Source organism: Hylobates moloch, unplaced genomic scaffold (genome assembly GCF_009828535.3).
Source record: "Hylobates moloch isolate HMO894 unplaced genomic scaffold, HMol_V3 SCAFFOLD_21, whole genome shotgun sequence".
Classification (NCBI taxonomy): Eukaryota; Metazoa; Chordata; class Mammalia; order Primates; family Hylobatidae; genus Hylobates; species Hylobates moloch.
In genome coordinates, this window is record NW_026652296.1 from 15,364,001 (window position 1) to 15,382,070 (window position 18,070).

General features: G+C 47.3%; 1 protein-coding gene across 7 annotated transcripts in view; it reads right to left on the reverse strand.

Moving 5' to 3' along the window:
- Positions 1 to 400: 400 nt before the first annotated feature.
- Positions 401 to 18,070, reverse strand: part of DBNDD2 (dysbindin domain containing 2) — a 37,627-nt gene continuing 19,957 nt past the window's right edge. For 2 of the 7 annotated variants that reach the window (XM_058432892.1, XM_058432891.1), the window contains exons 2-4: positions 2,270 to 2,416; positions 1,938 to 2,075; positions 401 to 945 (exon numbers count right to left, since the gene is read on the reverse strand). In XM_058432892.1, the coding sequence (XP_058288875.1) occupies positions 740 to 945; positions 1,938 to 2,075; positions 2,270 to 2,408 (483 nt within the window). In that variant the 5' untranslated portion in view covers positions 2,409 to 2,416 and the 3' untranslated portion in view covers positions 401 to 739. Of the gene's footprint in view, positions 946 to 1,937; positions 2,076 to 2,269; positions 2,417 to 2,598; positions 2,713 to 3,097; positions 3,749 to 4,147; positions 4,313 to 4,338; positions 4,640 to 4,667; positions 4,796 to 18,070 lie in introns of those variants that run through there. The other 5 variants (XM_032142754.2, XM_032142751.2, XM_032142753.2 and 2 more) reach the window with 5 other exon arrangements.

An 18,070-nucleotide genomic window follows, 5' to 3' on the forward strand; every position in this document is an offset into this window, starting at 1 on the left:
CTTCTGGTACCAGAGTAGTTCCTCATCATGCTATTTATTACACTGTGAATTGTAGTATTTACTTTTCTCCTCCATAAACAGTAAACTCTGTGAAGGCAGGTATACAGTACAGCCTGTCTTGCTCAAAACTGTATTCCAGATGCCTAGCGTGGGTATTCCATAAATATTTCTTGAATAAATGGAATGAGTGAGTGATAGGAATATGGGATCGGTTAGAGAGCTAAAGACATATAGTGGGTTTGATATCTTTGCAATATGAAAAATGAAGTGGAATGGTTGGCATATTATTATTAGTTTATTATTTATACCGTGCTCTGTTCCAAAAAGGATGTAAGGAGGCAGCATGGCTTGAGTACCACCTTACTTGATGAGTTAAGGAGTTCACATCCATCTAGAGACACTTGTTTGAGAGACTCTATTAGAAGACTACAGGATGGTTTGGGGGAGGGAAGAGTGCTAAGAAAAGCAGTGGCATCTTGTCCAACCTCATCTTCTCCTCATTTGCAAATCTTATCTCAGGAGTAAGCCAAAAACTGGTGGGAGGGTTGCAGCAGGAAAAAATTAGCAGTAAAGCAGGAGAGGGTTAATTCTTAGAAAGGTACACAATCCCACCATCCTTCCCACCTCTGGTGCCTACTGCAAGTAAAGAGTCTGGTCTTCTCCCAAAAGGCTCTGGCTGGGCCTACGGTCTCATGTGGAGAATAGCCAGTGTGGTCAGTCTGTAGGCAGGGGCCCACTGCTAGCTGCAGGCTCCAGGCTCTGCCCCTCCATCACCCCTTTCCTCCTCTTCATCCGACTGTGCCAAGGGTGTGTCTGCTCCATCATCACTTGGATTTGGGCTATGCAGGTTGGTGGAGGAGTCGGAGGAGGAGGAGGAGGTCCTAGATGTGGTCCTGTCTGATGTAGGCACTGGCAGGCTCAGCTCCTCCAAATGGTTGTCCACCCCTGCCCAGAGAGAAAAGCTGGTCAGGCCACAAACAGGGCTTCAGAGAACTCTTAAAGATTATCTGGCCAGGAGTAACTAAAGCCCACAGTGGGGCAGAGACTTGTCCAAAGTGACTTTGCCAGTCCAGCAAAGAGCCAGGATTAAGATCACCATCTCCTGACTGCCAGCTCCTTCCACGTCATTACACCATGTCTGGGTTCTAGAGTCAGGTCAATCAATGGCAAGAGTTCAAGTTCCACCTACATCACTTATTGCTGCTGAGTGGCTTTGAGCAAGTCACTTTCCCTTTCAAATACTCTGTTCCTCCTCTGCAAAATAAAAGGGATACCTACATCCCCAAAGGTTTTGGGAATAAAACCTAAGAATGCTTATAAAATGTCTGGCATAGTAAGCCATCAATAAATAGTAGCAGTTTTAATTAAAAGAATATCTATCTTACAAGTTAAGCATATGGGCTTTGGAGTCAGACAGACATGAATTCCAGTTTATCTACCTTCTGGCTACAATGTGACTTAACTTCTCTGAGCCTAATTTCCTGCTTATAAAATAGGGATTATATCACCTACCCTGATAGGACATTGTAAGGATTGAGATAATATATGTAAAGTACTTTAGTACAGTATTGGAACCTACTAAAGTACTCAATACATATTAATATCATTATAATGACTAAAACTACTTAAGTTGCCAAATATAAAAATTACAATTTTACATTATTTTAATTATAGTGACTAATTATATTAATATAACAAATGTAAAATTAAAGAAGAGATTGACCGTTCCCAGAATTTTGGATTGGAGATGTGTAACCCAGTTCTCCCTCAGGGTCAACTTCCCTAAAATCAGAATAGGCAGCTGTTTCATTGGTAGAAACACCCACTTCCAGCCCTTACTTGTGTACTTCCCCAGCCCAGCCTTGCAGCCTCGTTTCAGAGCCTGACATCCGGCTCTGGCTGACTGGCACTGAAGTCCCCAAAGCAGAGGGGCATACCAGATGACTGGGGGGTTGGTGGAGGATCTTCGCAAGGCAAGAACACATCTGCTCCATCCGGGTCCCCAAGGTCAATAAGTTCTACTTGCTCCAGTGTGTCCACATTCACTTCCATGGATGAGATACTACCTATGGGGGCTGCGGATCAAGAAGTGGGCAAGTCAGGAGGACCCAAGATGCACACCAGGACAGTGAGAGTTCCATGTCAGGTCCCAAGTTAGAAGCATAGAGGGCCAAGAAAACCAGAGGGGAGAGAGTGCCACAAGATTCAGGACCCACAGGACATCCTCCCTACCCTACCCCAGTCCCTCTTCTCAGGACTTGGGACTTACGTCTCTGTGACTCGAGATGCAGGTGGGACAGAGGAAAGACAAACTCTGTCTCTGGCTGTAAAATGTCCTCGAAGAATTTTTGCCGCTCCCGAAGGCGGAGCTGCTGGCGCTCCAGGGCGGCCCGAGGATTTGGGTCCATGTCAGCTCCTGCGGGTAGAGGAGCAAAACAAGTACAGCTGCAAAGTCGAAAGAGAAGACAGGGGGGACCTGGGCTTGGGGTGCCCCACTGCAGCCAGCATCCCAGCAGTGGGGCCCCTGGCTCCCGCCTGGACACCTCTGCCCTTGGCGACCTCTTTCCCTTTCCCTGAAACCAAGTGTGTCCCACAAACCAAGTCTCATGCAGAGGCGGGGCTTGCCCTAGCTCCACAAAGGGGATGCCAGTTCCAGGCACTGCAAGAGAGATACTCTGTATTCAGGGAACACAGCCAATGCCCAACTCTCCGTATCATGCCCTCCTGGGAGGGGTTGGAGTGATTGGTTCAGCACAAATCGAGGAGGTACTTTTTCCCCTTAATTGGCCCTGCTTGCCTCAGAAGGCCAGGGACAGGATAGGCTAGAGACAGAGATCTCAGGGTGGAGGGTTCCCTTCCTCCAGTGCTGCGGCTCACCCCTTCCCATCCTTCAAAACCCAGACAAAGGCTAAAGCAACCCTTCCCGCGCCCCTCCCTTTCTCTCCACACACACAAATACACGTACACACGCATGTGCCATCCACCCCAAACCCTTGCTCTGAAGTCACAGGCCTGACTTCCAGACTAGGCTCTGCCCCTAAGGAAATCACCTTTCTGGTCTTAGTCTCCCCATCTGAAAATGGCATAACCAACCTACCCGCCTCAAATACAAGACCCTGCTTGTGAAGGTGAGCTATTTAGGAGACGACCATCTTTCCTTTGAACTCCAACAGCTCTTTATGCATCCCCCTCCTGGGACACATCTCACTGACTTATCTCCCCATTAGTCATCGAGGAGCAATTAGAAAGGCGGGTTCTGGGTCCAGTTCAGAGCAGGCTTCCTGACCCCTAGGGCTGAGAAGCTGAGACCCGGCCAGAGCACTGGGGCTATGGGCCAGCCCAGGTCGGTGCATTCACTCCCATTCGCTCATCTCCTTCCCGGCGTTCTGCTCTGAGCCCATCACCAGAGGCAAGGGAGTTTCTAGCTTGAGGATCAGACGTCATCCTCCGCAGACTGCCTTCCCCACCTCATCTGCACCCAGTGTATCCCAGACCCTGGCCAGCTCCACGGGCGCCACAGAGGTGGAGACGGACCCAAACCCGAGTGGGCAAGGCAGGGCCACGGAAGTATGGGGAGACCGTGCGGCCGCGGGCTGGCGGCGGAGGAGCTAGGCGCTGACGCCGATTCCCGGGAAAGGCTCTTAGAGCTGCCGCCCAGGTCACAACGCTAAAAATACCCAGGGCCCCTGGAGCCTGTGCTTCAGCAGCGAGGAGGGGGAGGGAGAGGCCGAGGTGGGGGAGCTGACTGGGGCCAGGGGCTCCGGGACACCCCTCTCTTTTCCCCTCCCCCTAACCCCACCGATCTCACGTGACTGAAGGAGCTGCCCCCCCCCCCCGGGGGCCGCGGAGCCCACAGCTGGAGAAAGGGAGTTGTTTACGCGACCTATAGGTACTGGAGAGGGGGTGAAGAGATTTGGGGGCAGGAGGCTGCCAGGGGCCGGGCAGGAGCCAGCGAAATGGAGAACTCCCTCTCGGTCTCAGCCCCACCCGCACTGGAGCCAGCAAGAGGGAAAAAATTCCCTAAAAAGGGACACGAGGCGTCGGCGGAGGACGGGGGGAGGGCGCTCCCCCAAGGCCGTTCCCCTCGTGCTCCGGTCCCCTCCGCGGTCCCCCGCGGCACCTGCGTCCACCGCCGCCGGAGCCCTACCTGCAGCGCTGGCGCCCCGGCTGACTCAGTCCGTCCGCTCCAGCGAGGCGGCGGCGGGGGCGTGGGAGCGAGCCGCGCCGGCTGGGGTGGGGCTGCGCCTCCAGGGCTCCCGGGGGACCGACGGGCCCTGGGAGCCGGGAACGAGGAAGAGGCGGGAGGCGGAAGTGGGGGAGGGGCGGCGGCGGACTCACTCTCGCAGCTCGCCCGGCGGTCGGAGGCAGCCCCTGCGAGCGCGGCTACTGGTACTTCCAAGGCGGTCAAAAAGTTACCCGCACGCATCCTTCCTCCCTCCGCCCAGCCGGGCTCCTCTGCACCACCCTCGCCACCGACGCCGGTGCGCTCGTCTCCGCTCGCTCGGATGCACTTGCTGCGCCCCCGCCCCGCGCAGACCCGCGGCGGGCATCCGCCCTGGCTCTGCCCACGCACACTTGATGCTCTGCGCCTTCTGGGCAGCGCCCACGCAACGACTACGCACCCGAACCCTGCCTCCGGCACCCTTGGCCACACTTGCCACACGTACACGCGCGCACTTCTCCAGAGGACGCACGATGGGAAAGAGAGTTGGGACCCGCAGGAGGCGGCAGGGCACTGACCCGGTGCTGCCCAGCAGGGCAGGTGCAAGACGGCGGAGGACCCCTGCCCTTGGACTCGCCCAGCTGCCCCTGATTCCTGGCTCTGGGACTAGACAGAGCCGCCGCCCAACCTACCAGCACACTGGGCGGGGTGGGCGCCGGGCCGGCCGGGCGGGTCAGGGCTGGAGGGGTGGGCCGCTGCGCCGCGCCCCCCGACGCCGGCAAGGAGCCAGCACCTCCACGGTGCTAAGAGGGGCGCTGCACTGCTGGCCAGGCGGGGGTGGAGGGGCGAGGCGGCAACTGCGAGAGGAGAAACGTTTGCCCTCTTTTCGCAGCGTCTCCTGGCTCAGACCAGTGCTAGAAGTGTCCAGTCTAGCAGCTCCTGGACCAAGACTCCGTGGCCATTCCCTTCCTCCTCCCTTCCATCCACCCCCTTACGGTCAGAGCTCCGAAGGCAGCGTGGTGACGGGTGCGTGGAGGGGAGTGGGGGGATCTCTCTGAGATACTTCTGCCTTGGGGTCACTGGATCATTCATTCGACAAACATCCGCGAGCAAGCCAGGAACTAGGAGTCATCCTTGCCACCTCCCTCTCCCTCGCTGCCCATATTAAAATACACCTCCATTTCCCGTCGATTCTCTTTCCTAAATATCTTTCCAGTCCACCGTTCCTTCCGTTTGCCCCACCACCTCCCGCCTGGGCTCCTAATGCAGTAGCCTTCTATCTGGTTTTTTTGTACTCATTCTGGCCCGGCTACACTCTATTGCCTGCATTGCAAGTCAGCTGTCATTTCAGAACACAAGTCTGGTGTGCCCCCCTCGACCCCCCCGCCACGCGGCGTTGCCTAAATTCCTCCACTGTTAGAATAAAATCTGGACGCTGATATCTGAGCCGAGTCTTGAAGACATGAGTTCAACAGGCAGAAAAGAGGGAGAAGGGCATGTGCAGAGGGAGGGAAGTGTGAACAAATCATTGACACATTCAGGTTTTCCTGTCAGGGGACCAGCACTCTGTACAAATACCTAAAGCACTTTCTCTTAACATTATTGGGATCTCAAAACAACCATGTGAGATAAATACAGCATGCAACTTCCCCACTAGTTTACAAGCATGGAAACTAGTTTGTGGGAGGCAACAAATGCAATGGTTAAGAGCACAGGCAATGCAGTTAGACCCTCTTGGGTTGTAAACCTATTGATGCCTCTAGCCAGCTGGGTAAACACTTCTCTGATCCTTGATCTCTTACCTACTAAATAGGAATAATTAATCCCTCCCTCTTATAAGATAATTTATATGAAATGGTTAGTTACAGGACTTGGGCACTTTGGAAATGCTCAGTAATCATAAGCTGTTTTGATGGTAATGGGTTCTGAGAAAGGGAAGGAACTGCTCTCTTCTACAAATTTCTGAAATTATAGGAAGTAAGCCCTAATTGTTAACACTTCTACAGAGCTTATTATGTGCCAGTCACTATTATAAGTGCTTTACAAAAATTAACCCTTTTAATCCTCTTGTTGTTTCCACTTTACAGATACAGAAATTGAGATACAGAGAGGTGAAGGAACTTGTCCCAGGCCCTACAGCTAGTAAGTGATGGACCTGGAATTTAAGCCCAAGTAGACTGCCTCCAGAGACTGTGCTTGTGACCCTTTTATCCTGTGCCTGTTCCCCTTTTATCCTGTTGTAGTTTTCATCCTCTAAGAACTATTTCAGTGGGTTGCTTTGATTCTTATTTCTCATTAATGGATAGAGTAGATACTTCATCTAATTTTCTAGCACAGAAAATGAGGGCCAAGTCAGGAGTATAGCGGATAAGAGCTTAGCTCACTCCCAGTCATGTCCCCATTTTCAGAGATGTATCCCTTTTTTTTTTTTTTGACAGAGTCTTGCTGTGTTGCCCAGGCTGGAGTGCAGTGGCACAATCTCGGCTCACTGCAACCTCCACCTCCTGGATTCAAGCAATTCTCCCACCTCAGCCTCCTGAGTAGCTGGAATTACAGGTGCACACCACTATGCCTGGCTAATTTTTGTATTTTTGGTAGAGACGGGTTTTTGCCCTGTTGGCCAGGCTGGTCTTGAACTCCTGGCCTCAAATGATCTGCCCACCTCAGCCTCCCAAAGTGCTGGGATTATAGGCATGAGCCACTGTGCCCAGCCCAGATGTATCCTTGAGAACACAACTCCATGGATTATTTTGAGCCCAAGATGAAGAAAGATCAGGAACCTCTGTCCCTTCTCTTTGCCAGATATTTGCCATAAAGAAGGAATGGAGAGAGGGAAACATCTAACCTGAAAATATTTCAGGGGGCTAAGCTGGAAGGGTGTCACCCAAAAGAAAGACCCAAGCAGCAGGCCAGGAGTAGGTGGCCAAAAGGTTGAATAGCACCGTGAAAAGGTAGACGGCTTGAGACTCCGGCTTCCATCCAGGAGGCAGAAAGCTGGGAAGAGCATCATTATCAAACTAATAACAGTTTTTAAAAATTGCTGGGTAATTTACAAAATCACAACTTTTGTCAAACTTATCAGAGACCTAAGGTTGCAGAGCAACCAATTAACCTGCATTCCAAAGAAGGACAGGAGCCTCCAAGAAGAGAGGGGATGCAGGCACTCACTCAGTTGTGTTAGCAAGAGAAAGACAAGCTCTCCTTACAAGTAGGTGAGAAGAGTTCAGCTAATGTTTATGTTTTTATTTTTCAGAGACAAGGTCTCACACTGTCCAGAGGCCAAAGCACAGTAGTGCAGTCATGACTTAGTGAGCTCAAGGTATCCTCCCACTTCAGTCTCCCAAGTATCTAGGACTACAAATGCACATCACCACACATGGCTAATTTTATTTTATTATTTTTTTTGGTAGAGATAGGGTCTTGCTATGTTGTCTAAACTGGTCTCAAACTCCTGGCCTCAAGTGATCCTCCTGCCCCAGCCTCTCAGAGTGCTGGAATTATGGGTGTAAGCCAACATGCCAGGCCAAAATTTTTATGGAATTACTAAAGACCCAGTATGGCTAGCATGACTACATAGAATTTGTAGGAGATACAGACACTGAAGTAATCATAGAAACAACAAAACTCAAACCTAATTCAACTCCTGAAAAAACTGACTGAATCCCCCACACTAATGGCCTAAGAGAAGAACAGATATGACAATCTCCAGGCATAAATAATAATGAACTCGGTCCTTGCTATTATAAACGCTGTGTCCAAAACTCAATAAAAAATTACAACACAGGCCGGGCGCAGTGGCTCACACCTGTAATCTCAATACTTTGGGAGGCTGAGGCGGATGGATCACCTGACATCAGGAGTTCGAGACCAGCCTGGCCAACACAGTGAAATCCCATCTTTACTGAAATTACAAAAATTAGTGGGGCATGGTGGTGGGTGCCTGTAATCCCAGCTATTTGGGAGGCTCAGGCAGGAGAATCGCTTGAACCTGGGAAGCAGAGGTTGCAGTGAGCTGAGATTGCGCCATTGCACTCCAGTCTGGTTGACAAAAGTGAAACTCTATCTCAAAAACAAACAAACAAAAATTACAACACACATACACACACACAAATTTTAAAATACCAAAAAAACCTACTGTCAAGAGACAAAGCAGGCCAGGTGTGGTGGCTTATACCTATAATCCAGCACTTTGGGATGCCAAGGCAGATGGAATGCTTGAGGCCAGGAGTCTGAAGACCAGTCTGGGCAATATCGTAAGTCCCTGTTTCTATATTAAAGAGAGAGAGAAAGAGAAAGAGAGAGAGACAGAGAAAGCAAGACCAGGTGCAAGATGCAGATGCTGTAGTTACCTGACACAGAACTTAAGACAACTATAAGTAATATGTGAATATGAAAGGCTCTTGTGGAAAATGTAAACAATATGAAAGAACAAAAGGGGAATTTTTGCAGAAATATGAAGACTACAAAAAAAGAGACATAGAGAAATGCTAGAAATAAGAAAAAACACATATATATAACAGATTTGAAGAATGCTGTTGACAGGCTTATCAGTATACTAGCCCTTTCTCACACTACTACAAGGACACATCTGACTGGGTAATTTATAAATGAGAGATGTTTAATTAGCTTACAGTTCCACAGGGCTGGGGAAGCCTCAGGAAACTTACAGTCATGGCAGAAGGGGAAGCAAACACGTCCTTCTTCACATGGCGGCAGCAAGAAGTGCCGAGCAAAGGGGGAAGCCCCTTATGAAACCATCAGATCTCACGAGAAGTAACTCACTATCACGAGAACAGGATGGGGGAAACCACCCCTATGATTCAACTGTCTTCACCTGGTCCCTCCCATGACATGTGGGGATTATGGGAACCACAGTTCAAGATGAGATTTGGGTGGGGACACAGCCAAACCATATAATTTTGCCGCAGCCCTCCCAAATCTCATGTCCTCACAATTCAAAACACAATTATGTGCTTCCAACAGTCCTCCAAAGTCTTAACTCGTTCCAGTATTAACCTGAAAGTCCAAGTCCAAAGTCTCTTCTGAGACAAGGCAAGTCCCTTCCACCTAAGAGCCTGTAAAATCAAAGGCAAGTTAATTACTTCCTAGATATAATGGGGTTTTAGGCATTGGGTAAATACCCTCATTCTAAACAGGAGAAATTGAAGGGGTAAATTGGCCCAAACAAAGGGGCTACAGGCCCCATGCAAGTCTGAAATCTGATAGGGCAGTCGTTAAACCTGAAAGCTCCAAAATAATATCCTTTGATTCCAGGTCTCATATCCAGGTCACACTGATGCAAGAGGTGGGATCCCACAGCCTTGGGCTGCTCCACCCCTGTGGCTTTGCAGGGTAGAGGCCCCCTCCCTGCTGCTTTCATGGCTGGCATTGAGTGTCTGCAACTTTTCCAGACACTCAGTGCAAGATGTCGGTGGATCTACCATTCAGAGGTCCAAAGGACAATGGCCCTCTTCTCATGGCTCCACTAAGCAATGCCCCAGTGGGGACTCTGTGTGTAGGATCTGACCCCACATTTCCCTTCCGCACTGCCCTAGCAGAGGTTCTCCATGAGGGCTCTGCCCCTGCAGCAGACTTCTGCCTGGACATCCACACATTTCCATACAACCTCTGAAATCTAGGTTCTGAAATCTTGCATTCTGCACACCTGCTGGCCCAATACCTCATGGAAGCTGCCAAGGCTTGGGGCTTGCACCCTCTGAAGCAATAGCCCGAGCTGTCCTTGGCCCCTTTTTGCCATGGCTGGAGTGGCTGGGATGCAGGGCACCAAGTCCTGAGGTAGCACACAGCAAGGGAGTGCTGGACCTGGCCCAGGAAACCATTTTTCCCTCCTAGGCCTCTGGGCCTATGATGGGAGGGGCTGCTGTGTAGGTCTCCGGTATGCCCTGGAGACATTTTCCCCATTGCCTCGGTGATTGACATTTGTCTCCTTGTTACTTATGCAAATTTCTGTAAGGGGCTTGAATTTCTCCCAGAAAAAAATGGGTTTTTCTTTTCTATCATATCATCAGTCTGTAAATTTTCCAAACATTTATTCTCTGCTTCCTCTTGAATGCTTTGCCACTTAGAAATTTCTCCTGCCAAATACCCTAAATCATCTCTCTCAAGTTCAAAGTTCCACAGATCTCTAGGGCAGGGGCAAAATGCCACCAGTCTCTTTGCATTGCAAGAGTGAACTTTCCTCCAGTTCCCAATTAGTTCCTCATTTCCATCTGAGACCACCTCATCCTAGATTTCATTGTCCATATCACTATTAGCATTTTGGTCAAAGCCATTCGACAGTCTCTAGGAAGTTCCAAACCTTCTCACATTTTCCTGTCTTTTGAGCCCTCTAAGACTTTAGGAAGTTCCACATTTTCCCACATTTTCCTTCTTCTGAGCCCTCCAAACTGTTCCAACCTCTATCTGTTACCCAGTTCCAAAGCTGCTTCCACATTTTCAGGTATCTTTATAGCAGCACCTCATTCTACCAATACCAATTTACTGTATTAGTCTGTTCTCACATGGCTATAGGCACATACCTGAGACTGGGTAGTTTACAAAGAAAAGAGGTTTAATTGACTCACTGTTCCACAGGGCTGGGGAGGGATCAGGAAACTTACAATCATGGTGGAAGAGGAAGCAAACACGTCCTTCTTCATGTGGCGGCAGCAAGGAGAAGTGCCCGGGGAAGGGGGAAGCCCCTTATAAAACCATCAGATCTTGTGAGAACTAACTCACTATCATGAGAACAGGATGGGGGAACCACCCTCATGATTCAATTATCTCCACCTGGTCTCTCCCATGACACATGGAGATTATGGGAACCACAATTCAAGATGAGATTTGGGTGGTGACACAACCAAACCATATCAATCAGTAAACTCAACATAGCTGAGGAAATAACCAGTGAACTTGAAGATAGGTCAATAGAGAATACTCAAACTGAAACAGAAAGAGAAAAGAGTGAAACAAACAAACAAAAACCAGAACAAATATCCAAGCGCTAACATATAAGTGATTCATATCCCAGAAGGAGAAGAAACAGAGAAAAAAATATACATATATATGTAGATACAATATTTATTTGTAGATATAATAGCTAATAATTTTCCAAAAATAATGAAAGATATCAAACCACAGAGCCAAGAAACTCACAGAATCCAGAAAAGATTAAATGCTAATATACAAACACAACAAAGAAGCACAAACAAACACAACCTAATACATCATATTCAAATTGCTGAAAACCAAAGATAAAGAGGAAATATTGAAGGCATCTAGAGCAAAAAGGCACACTCCCTACAGAGGAACAAAGAATTACGGAAGACTTCTCATCAGAAATTATATGACCAGAAAATAATAGAGTCATATCTTTAAAATGCTGAAAGACAAAAAACTGCCAATCCAGAATTCTATACCTAGCAAAAACATCTTTCAAACATGAAGGAAATACACTTTTTCAGATTAAAAAAAAAGAGAGAGAAAATTCATTATCAGTGGACCAGCAGTATAAGAAATGGCAGTGGAAGTTCTCTAAGCAGAAGAAATATGATACCTGAGAGAAACTTGGATCTACATAAAGAAATGATGATCTCTGGAAATGGATAGAATAAAGGTAAATATAAGAGACACTGTTGGCCAGGCGCGGTGGCTCACGCTTGTAATCCCAGCACTCTGGGAGGCCGAGGCGGGCGGATCACGAGGTCAGGAGATCGAGACCATGGTGAAACCCCGTCTCTACTAAAAATACAAAAAAAATTAGCCAGGCATGGTGGCAGGCGCCTGTAGTCCCAGCTACTTGGAGAGGCTGAGGCAGGAGAATGACGTGAACCCGGGAGGCGGAGCTTGCAGTGAGCCGAGATTGCGCCACTGCACTCCAGCCTGGGTGACAGAGCGAGACTCCATCTCAAAAAAAAAAAAAAAAGAGAGAGACACTGTTTCTCATTTTTACTCACTTTAAAAGGTAACTGCTTTACTAAAGCAATGCATTGTGGCCTCATAGCATATATAAAAGTGAAATGTATGACAATAACAACAGTAAAAATGAGGAGATGGAGGAATGGGAAATATGCTGTTAAAGGGTCCTTATGATATATAAGAAGTGGTATAACATTATTTGAAGATAGACTGATTAAAGATATAGTAAATTCAATAGCAACCACTAAAAAAATTTTTTTAGAGAGGTGTAAGTAACAAGCCAATAATAGAGAGAAAATGGAATCATAAAAATGCTGGAATAGGTAACTGTGAGATGATGGATATGTTCATTTGCTTCACTACAGTAAACGCTTTACTATCTCTATGTATCCCATAACATCATGTTGTATACCTTAAACATATACAATAAAATTTATTTTTTAAAATGACTGTTGAACATGAAAACAAGTACATATAATAATTTTTTCTAATGTTGGGAGGCTTCCTCCCTGGGCCACTTGTGTCCAATATGTCTTGCTGAGTATGTCAAGATCACAAGGCCCTGACCTCTCTTTCACCTGGGTCCTTGTTCAGGATTGTTAGTACAGCTAGAGTTTTGAAAGGTGAGATCATTTCTCAGACCAAGGCAGGCTTGCTTACTGCTTGCTATAAAAATGTCCTGGGACCAGGCGTGGTGGCTCATGCTTGTAATCCCAGCACTTTGAGAGGCTGAGGTAGGAGGATCACTTGAGCCCAGGAATTTGAGACCAGTCTAAGCAACACAGTGAGACCCTGTCTCAAATAAATAAGTAAACAAATAAATAAAATAAAATAAAATAAAAATAAAAGTGCTGGGCCTAGGTCCCTCAGCTACAATGCAAACCCACTGTGTGAATACCATGCATCTGGGCTCACTGCATCATCTGTTGAATGTAGGACCAGGGGAACCAATACAACTATGCTGATGTTCACACTGTTTTGTTGTGCTATGAATAATAAACTGTTTCAATCAGATGCAATACATCTTGTCTACTTGCAGCACCCATGAGATTGGGAGTTTTCCTTTTCAAAACATAATCCAAATCAAGGAAGAAAAAAGAAAAAAAGCACAGATGCAAGATTAGGAAACAAATAACAAGATGATAGATTTTAATCCACTGTATCAGTAAAAAGACAATCAATTAAAAGACAAACTATCAGATTGGGAGCAAAGTAAGAGTCAATAATATGTTGTCTACAAGACCCACTTTAAATATAAAGAAACATATGGGTTAAAAGTAAAAGGATGTATAGAGGAATTGGAACCCTAAAAAAAAAATGAATGGAATAAGATACACCATACAAACACAAAACCAAGCAAGTTGGAGTGACAGTATTAATATCAGACAAAGTAGATTTAAGAAGGACTATTACCAGGGATGAAAAGTGGTATTATTTAATAATAAAAGGTTCAATTCATCAAGAAGACTTAACAGTCATAAGAGTGTATATACTAACAATAGAGCTTCAAAAATATATGAAGTAAAAACCAGTAGACCTGAAATAAGAAACAGAAAAAATCTATATTGCACCTAGAGAATTCAACTCTTCTCTCTCGATAATCAATAAAATAAGTAGACCAGAAAAAGCAAGGATATAGAAAACCTTAACACTATCATTAATTTCTCCTAATTATATTCATGACACTTTACCCACCAACAGCAGAATAAACATTCTTTTGAACTGCACATACAACATTCAATGAGAGATTAATCATATTCTGGGCCATAAAAACAATCCTCGACAAATTTAGAAGAATTTAAATTACGTTGTATGACCATAACAGAATTAAATAGAAATAATAACAGAAAGATAACTGAAAAACAATCCCAATACTTCAAAATAAAACATGAGTCAAAGATGAAGTCCAAGGGATATTAGAAAATACATGGTTGGGTGCAGTGGCTCAGGCCTGTAATCCTAGCACTTTGGGAGGTTGAGGCAGGTGGATCGCTTGACCTTGAATTTGAGACCAGCCTGGGCAACACGGCAAAACCTCGTCTCTACAAAAAATATAAAAATTAGCTGGGCATGATGGCTCATGCCTGTATTCCCAGCTATTTGGAGGCCTGAGGTAGGAGGATAACTTGATCCTGGGAAGTGGAGGTTGCAGTGAGCTGAGATGCCACCACCGCACTCCAGCCTGGGCAACTGAGCGAGACCCTGACTCAAAAAAAAAAAAAAATGTTGAACCAGGCACAGCAGCTCATGCCTGTAGTCTCAGCATTTTGGGAGACTAGCTGGGAGGATCACTTGAGCCCACAAGTTTGCTTACTGCTTGCTATAAAAATGTCCTGGGACCAGGATCACTGGCAGAAACTTCATCTCTACAAAATATACAAAAATTAGCCAGGCATGGTGGTGCATGCCTGTGTCCCAGCTACTCATGAGGCTGAGGCAAGAAAATCGTTTGAGCCTGGGAGGTCAAGGCTGCAGTGAACCGAGATCACACCACTGCACTGTAGCCCAGGTAACAGAGTGAAACCCCATCTCAAAAAAATAATAAAATAGGCGGGGTGTGGTGGCTCATGCCTGTAATCTCAGCACTTTGGGAGGCCGAGGCAGGTGGATCCCTCGAGGTCAGGAGTTCAAGACCAGCCTGGCCAACATGGTGAAACCCTATCTCTACTAAAAATACAAAAATTAGCTGGGCGTGGTGGTGGGTGCCTCTAATCCCAGCTACTTGGGAGGCTGAGGCACAAGAATCACTTGAATCCAAGAGGCAGAGGTTGCAGTGAGCCGAGATCATGCCACTGCATTCCAGCCTGGGTGATAGAGCGAGACTTGAAGAAGAAGAAAGAAAAAGAAGAAGAAGAAGAAAAGAAGAAGAAGAAGAAGAAGAAGAAGAAGAAGAAGAAGAAGAAGAAGAAGAAGAAGAGGAAGAGGAAGAGGAAGAGGAAGAGGAAGAGGAAGAGGAAGAGGAAGTGGAAGAGGGAAGAAGAGGAGGAGGAGGATGAAGAGGAAGAAAAAAGAAGAAAGAAGAAGAAGAAAAAAGAGAGAAGAAGAAATGGCCAGGTGCAGTGGCTCACGCCTGTAATTCCAACACTTTGGGAGGCTGAGATGGGTGGATCACTTGAGGTCAGAAGTTCGAGACCAGCCTGGCCAACATGGTGAAACCCCGTCTCTACTAAAAACACCAAAATCAGCCGGACATGGTAGCATGCATCTGTAATCCCAGCTGCTTGGGAGGCTGAGGCAGGAGAATCACTTGAACTTGGGAGGCGGAGGTTGCAGTGAGCCGAGATCACGCCATTGTACTCCAGCCTGGGCAACAGAGCGAGACTGTCTAAAAAAAAAAGGAAAAAGAAAAAAAGAAAAACATATTGGATGGAATAAAATTGAAATGCCACAGTCAGCCACCAAAACACCTCCCAATGTTCCTTACCACCTGTTATGTATATCTGGGCAATCCTCTCCTACACTGTACCAAGGTTATGTCATGGGATCCTTCGGGTGTCACTTTGTCAGTGCAAAACCTCTGTGGCTGGTGGTGCCTCTGCTGGAGTTTTGCTTGTGCGCACTCGTTCTGCCCACTCACCTGGCAGGCTGCGCTTGGCTAGTGCTACCAGCCCGGATCCCATGCCTGCCAAGGGTAAGCCAGGCATGGAGTGGTGGGGGGTGTGTGAGCAAGCGTGAGGTCCAGTCACCGCACACAGCCAGGCACACAAGCTGCTGCGGCCACGTGAACAGCTCCAGGCACTGACACAGGCACCAGCTCCATGCAAGGCTGAGGCTGGACCAGACCTACCCCAAGCAACTTCTGCTGTAGGCACCAGCGTCTGGACCAGGGGAATGCAGTGGCACCTGAAAGCTCTGAGACACCAGGAACTGCAGGGCCCCAAAGAGGATGTTACAGCATGTCACAGCCCTGCCTCGGGGAGCCCCGAGATCTGGGCCCCCAGAAGGGCCGCAGCTCTTCTCTCTTTCTCATCACCGGCAGCAGCTCAGCGAGGTGGGGGTGCTGTATTTCAGGGAGTGGAGTCCGGCGCTGGCAGAAGGCAGGAGAACTAGTGTGTTAGCGCTCTGGCTTGGAGAATCCCGAGGTCTGGGCCTCCAGAAGGGTCTCCGCTCTTCACTCCAGCAGTTCAGGAGCGTGTCACTGCCTGCACCTCAGTGAGCTAGCCAGGAACATGTTACAGCCCCTTTAGCTCTCACCTGCAGCTCAGCAAGCCAGCCAGGAAAGTGTTACAGCTCCTTTTACTCCTGCATTTGGCAGGTCCTGAGTTCTTGACCAGCACATGAAGAATGAGGTTACACAGACAACTGGAAGGTGAGCAAGGCAGAGAACAGCTTTATTGGGTGACCAAACAGCTCTCAGAGGAGAGGAGACCCGAAGTGGGTAGCTCCTATCTGCAGGCAGGTAGTCCCAACGAGTCCATGAATCTGGCTGGGTCAGGAAAAAGCACCATCTGATTGGCTGAAAGGCATCAAGGAAGTTCTCATTCCAGGTAGTGGACTCTACCCAGAACTCGCAGCCTGGCTGTCAGGCTTCAGGTCATCCCTGGCTTGAAGGTGGGGTTTCACCAGGGACCCACCCCTTCCCACCTAGGAACCTGTCTGCCTCCTGCCACCATTAGTTTCCCTATGTGACCCACAGGATATGCCAGAAATGACAGTATGTCACTTCTAAAATTCAAATTAAAAAAAAAAAAAAGACTGCAGCTTCTGTCTTGAGTGTGTACTCTATTTTTTGGGTCATTCACTCTGGGAGAAGCAAGCTGCCATTTTGTCAACAGCCCTATAGAGAGGCCCACATGGCAAGGAAAGAAAGCTTCCGGCCAAGAGCTCGTGAAGGCTGAGGCCTGCCAGCAACCACATGATTGAGTACGGAAATTGATAAAATTGCCCTAGTAAAATCTTGGGATAATTACAGCCCTGGCCAGCAGTTTGACTGAAACCTCATGGGAAATAGGCAGAACCACTCAGTTAAACCACTCCTGGATTCTTGATACTTAAGCACTTTGAGATAGTAAATACTTCTTGTTTTAAGCTGCTAAATTCTAGGATAGCTTATCATGCAGCAATAGGTAACATATTAAAATTCTGTTCATTGGAATATATAAAGAAAAAATTTTTTTAAAGGGGAAAACAAAGATTTTGGTACTGGGTAAAGTACTGCTGTAACAGTACTCTAATATGCAGGAGTGGCATTAGAATTGGACTTTGAGAAGAGTGTATTAAAAACCTAAAGTGCCTTGAAGAAGCTGTTAAAGAAGCCTCAGCCCTCAGATAAGGTGCAGTGAGGGTATGCAGGAACGTGAAGTAAATACCGTTTTTCTGTTTTTTTGTTTTTTGGGTTTTTTTGTTGTTTTTGTTTTGTTTTTGACAGAGTGTTGCTCTTGTTGATCTCAGCTCACTGCAACTTCTGCCTCCCAGGTTCAGGTGATTCTCCTGCCTCAGCCTCCCAAGTAGCTGGGATTACAGGTGCATGCCATCACACCCGGCTTTTTTTAGTAGAGGCAGGGTTTCACCATGTTGTTTAGGCTGGTCCAGAACTCCTGACCTCAGGTGATCCACCTGCCTCGGCCTCCCAAAGTGCTGGGATTACAGGCATGAGCCACCATGCCCGGAAAAGTGAAGTAAATACTATTGGAAACTACACTGTGACACAAAAATTAGCAACCCTGTTGCCTTCAATAAAGTGGAAAACAGAAAATGTGCCTAATGAATTTGATGATCTAAGTAAAGCAATTTCCAAGCAAAATGTTAAAGGCGCCACCTGCTTTCTTCTTGCTGCCTATAGTGAAAGGGAGGAGTAAAGGGATAAACTAAAGCAAGAGCTCTCCAGTGAGAGTGATACTGCCTCCCAAGGGATATTTGGCAATGTCTGGAGGCATTTTTAGATGTCAAAGCTGGGGAGGTTGCTACTGCCATCTAGTTGGCAGAGGCCAAGGATGCTGTTAAATATCCTACAATATATAAGGCACCCCCCTCAAACCACACCAATCCCCC